The sequence below is a fragment of the Microtus ochrogaster genome, unplaced genomic scaffold, assembly GCF_000317375.1.
Source record: "Microtus ochrogaster isolate Prairie Vole_2 unplaced genomic scaffold, MicOch1.0 UNK11, whole genome shotgun sequence".
Taxonomy (NCBI): Eukaryota; Metazoa; Chordata; class Mammalia; order Rodentia; family Cricetidae; genus Microtus; species Microtus ochrogaster.
This window is the reverse complement of record NW_004949109.1, coordinates 3,960,810-3,965,602: the sequence shown is the minus strand read 5'-3', so window position 1 is coordinate 3,965,602 and position 4,793 is coordinate 3,960,810. Positions and strand designations below refer to the sequence as shown.

Here is a 4,793-nt window from a genome sequence, read left to right as displayed (position 1 = left end):
AAAAAAAAAAGAAAATGCAAATCAAAATAACTCTGAGATACCATCTCACACCAGTCAGAATGGCTAAGATCAAAACACCAATAATAGCTTATGCTAGCTAGAGAAGATGTGGAGTAAACAAAACACTCCTTCATTGGAAACTTGTACAACCACTTTGGAAACCAGTATGGTGGAATCTCAGAAAATTGGGAATCAACCTACCTCAGGACCCAGCGATACTACTCTTGGGCATATAACCAAAGGATGCTCAATCATACTGCAAGGACATTGTTCAACTATGTTCATAACAGCATTATTTGTTATGGCCAGAACCTGGAAAAAAACCTAGAGATGCCCCTTAACTAAAGAATGGATAAATAAAATGTGGTACATTTACATAATGGAGTACTACTCATCATTAAAAACAATGATGTCTTGAAAACTGCATGCAAATGGATGGAACTAGAAAAAAATAATCCCAAGTGAGGTAATCCAGACCCAGAAAGATGAATATGGTATGTACTATATTCATATATATGTGGATACTAGCTGTAAAGCAAAGGATAACAAGCCTATAGTCCATAACCCTAGAGAAGCTAAGTAACAAGGTGAACACTAAGAGAAACATATAGCTCCCCCTGGGAAGAGGAAATAGACAAGATCTCCATATTTTCCCATTTTTAATGTAGTAGAAACAACTAGCCCGTTGCTAAATGTTAATAACGTCTGTTTTATGGGAAAGCGGGAGGCGGTGGCTCAAGAGCTAAGCCCGTCAGTTAACAGAGACTCAGGTTTCATTTCACCTGTACTAGAGCATTACTTCGAACCATATTAAATACTAAGGACAAACCATCGTCCGGTCTTCAGAACACAAACATCTGAAATACAGGAAACTATTGTCAAAACTCTCCTTTCTCATGAACAGACTTTTACATTTACTTTTGTCTGTTCTTTTAAATAATGAGTTTATTGTCATTGGGGGTTGGTTGAAAGTATAGTTTTAAATATTGGCATTGATTTACTTGAAATAAATATTAAAAACTTAAGGTCCTCCTTAAAAAACAAGGATGAACTCTTACAAGTTTTTGGTGACATGTGAGTTCACCTGACAATACAAGTTTCATATCAATGGCTATGTTCACAGGCCTAGAGAAGGCACGCTTCCCACTTCATGAAGGTAAAGCAAATGTTCATTTTAAGGAAGTAGTGTCAATAGTGTAAATAAATACATGTAGCCAGAAATGGTGGCTCATTTTTGTCACTCCAACACTCAGAAGGTTGAGAGAGGAAGATTACCATGCATTCCAGGGCAGCCTGTCTAAATCAATGTCAGCCTGGACTACAGAACAAGACTCTGTTCTGAAAAAAAAATTCTCAAGAAACAATAACAAATATAAAAAAATAAACATGCGAAACAAACAAGCATAAGACAAAACACATAGATTACCATTTGAGGAAAAGAAAGAGTGCTTACACAATGGGATTTTATAAGGACCTAGGTGTTGAGAAGACAGCTAAAACTCACTGTTTAAATGCCCATAGCAACATTCAAGTGTGATATGTTTGTCTATTTAACAAGTCTCCAGTTCTTATGAAGATTTATTTACCCCAGATGATAACAGTCTCTATTGAAAGCTGTCAAAAGGGCTGTAAAGAAGAATTGAGTTCAGGCTTTCTACACAGTAGTTACAAGTAGTTTCAAGAGTGAAGTTCTACACTTTATTTTGATTTTCTTAAATGCACTCACTTGTGACCAATCTCATGTGCAATGGTAAAAGCTGAACCCAGGCCAATGTCTTCATTAATGCTGCAGCTCCTTTCAGGCTCACACATTCCAGCCACAGAGGCTAAGCCTGAATAAACAGAAAAAGACACAAAGGGTCAAGCCAAGGTGTTTCAACCTTTAAAAGCCTATACTTCTAAATGCCTAGATTCTTTTTAATAACCTTCACGCACAGAAGGAGCAGTTGGCAAAAGGTTAACTTTCTAGTCATTTGCAAAATCACTGGGGGGAATTTCACTTTGCCGGCTAGACATTAATATTTTTTGAACTACAGTCAGTGCTGGAAAATGTCTAGACTAGGGGTTAGATTTATAAATTTTACTTCTGGTAACTTGGGACCACCTAGTAACTTGAGCCAGAAAAGGGAATTCAAGAAAGCATTTCTATTTTAATATTCTTCAGGCTGTAGAAAGCAAAATATATCCACATTATTTTTCTAAAGAGATCTGTTTAAGTTGAGTGGGTTCATAAAAATATACAAGCAACTTTTTAGTTAACAAAAAGGGAATCCCAAATGGTTTTATAAGTGACATTTTTATTTTTACAAAAATAGATGGTTCAAAACAGGGGGAAAAACTATGAAGGACGAAACTATGAAACTTTTGTACTTTTTTAATCTTCCATAATTAGTCCTGATAGCAGCAGTATATATGTATATGTATATATATTTGTGCATTCAGTGTTTTCTTCTACCCAATCCCCCTTCAGTGCTTTAGAGTTCTTACTTGTAAAGCAAAACCATGGTGTTAATTCGCTGATTTCTAGTGAAATGTTATGTTACTTGAGCTATTTCCCCTTGGAAGCTTTAGTATTTACTTCCAAATGAACACCATGCTCTATGGATTATGCTCTATGAATTAGTATAGAATTTGAAATCAGCACTTAGAAAAAAGAATTGTGTGAGAAGTGAAAAATGTCATCTGTTATGAGGAAGCAGATGCCAAATAACCCGGGAAGAGAACGGTCATTAAAGATACTGAGGATATTTTCTGTGCTCTGTTACCATGTTACTGCAGTGTTAGGAACTACCTTCCTTGCAAGGTTACCTCAACTCAATTCAAAGGACATTTACTGAGAGAAACAGGCAATGATCTACAATGGGTGCAATTTCCCAGTGGCACTAACAGGCAACAGTCAACATTATTCTATCCCTATTTTCTACCAGGGAAGATCTAGAAACTACGTTTCCCTGTTCTTTCAGATGTAAGTATTAAGATAACAGCCATACTATAACAAAGTTAAGGTGAGTGTTGGATTTGCTAATACAGCTTTGTATACTATTTTACAAGGGATGAACAGAAGTTAGAAAGGGGGTTATTTCTGCCTCATAGTTGTCATAAGCACTGGTGACACCACTTTGCTGACCTCCTATTCCACCTAAAGACATTGGGACCTGAAAAGAAGACAATAAAAAGGATGACTTGGGTAAAAATATATTCATGCTATGACTAACCAAAAATATCTTACAAATGTTACTTCTACTTAAAGAACACACACATACCAAACAGAATGAAAACACTACTTGGCCTAAACTATTAGGTTCGATATGGAAGAACATATGGGAAGAAAAAGATAACAAAAAACACTATTTTGTAATCCTGTTAATTTTATAGGATTACCACTAACAATTATTGACAAAGTAATATTTCTTATATTTCCATAAACTACCCTTTTGTTTTTCTAAAGATGGTGGTGCTGAATTGGGATGTATTTTGTTTGTTTGTTCATTGTTTGCGTTGTTGGTGGTTTTTCTTTTAGTATGTGCTCTATGACTGTATTTTGAATTAAGAATCCTCACCAATACCCCAGTGCAGTTATAAGGACATATTTACTTGAAATCTGACATAAACTGTTAACAAACTAAAGGACAACTATAGAAAGGATTTATTTGGAGAGGAACTATTGATTTTTGAAAAACAATAAAGGTAAATCTTAACATAAGAATAAACACTAGCATATTTTTCATTAACTTCCACCATTTTCCAGTTTCCTAACAACTGCTGCTGTCAAAATTCCTATGTGTGATAGTGTTGATCAGGGTGTCATGCCTGTTAGGGTCATTTAGATTTACTCAGTTTGATGGTCAGTTTTCACCCTTAATCCTAATTACCCTTATAATTCAATTTGCCACTAGAGTTATTAATCAAGAGATTATCAAAAAATCCACCTCCTCATAAATATCAACACAAAAGATGCTAAAATTGGTTATTGTTTGATTTGAAACTGATATTTCCCACATATAAAAGTCAATACATGTGTCTATATATGCATTTTATTCAGTTTTCAAAAATAATAACTTTAATTTACAAATAATTGAAATTCAAATTACATTCATATGTACCTAGCAATTAATTTATTGACTGTATAAACAAATGAATTATTAAAGTTACAATATATTATTTAAAAAATTGAACTAATTAGACAGTAAACTATATCATATCATTAGTAATGACAATGGAAGTACTAAGTAGTCCGTATTACTCATGTCAGAATAAAAAGCCTGTCAATGTAAATAGCGTGCCTTCAAAGAACAGAATGAGAATGTATATACTTATTTGCTTATATCATATATGCTTGGAAATATAAGCTCCAGCTTATATGTATACCTGTTTTGAGGCTCTAAAGTAGATAAAACACTTAATAGATTCTATAGAATTTAAACAATAAATAAACCAATTAGATAAAACACTGCAGACAATTCTATATCAAATAACAATGCCTGTTCCTTGGTTATAGTATTAATTTTCAAAGCAATTTGAAAGCAATTAGAATTTTTCTTAATTGATTTTAGCAAAATCACTTTAGTAAAAGGACAGATAGTAGTACTTCTACAGCATAAATAATAAAATTGAAAAACAAGGGGGTTTAAAAGACTATAAAACATAACAAACACACTGAAACTGTCAACGCTAGTCTGAATGTCAGGTTTTTACAGTTGCTCTTAAAACATTACAAAATGACTGCCCATTGGACTGGAGAGGGAGGGGGAGAGGAGTACGGGGAGGGGGAGAAGGGTGGAAGGAGGGGGGGA

At 34.2% G+C, this 4,793-nt stretch overlaps 1 protein-coding gene across 1 annotated transcript in view; it reads right to left on the bottom strand.

Annotated features, from left to right (window-relative positions):
* Adamts6 (ADAM metallopeptidase with thrombospondin type 1 motif 6) overlaps positions 1 to 4,793 on the bottom strand; it is a 222,041-nt gene that overhangs the window by 151,596 nt on the left and 65,652 nt on the right. Inside the window, exon 9 of the mRNA XM_026788997.1 lies at positions 1,727 to 1,832. Coding sequence (XP_026644798.1) covers positions 1,727 to 1,832 — 106 coding nt within the window. The remainder of the gene's footprint in view (positions 1 to 1,726; positions 1,833 to 4,793) is intronic.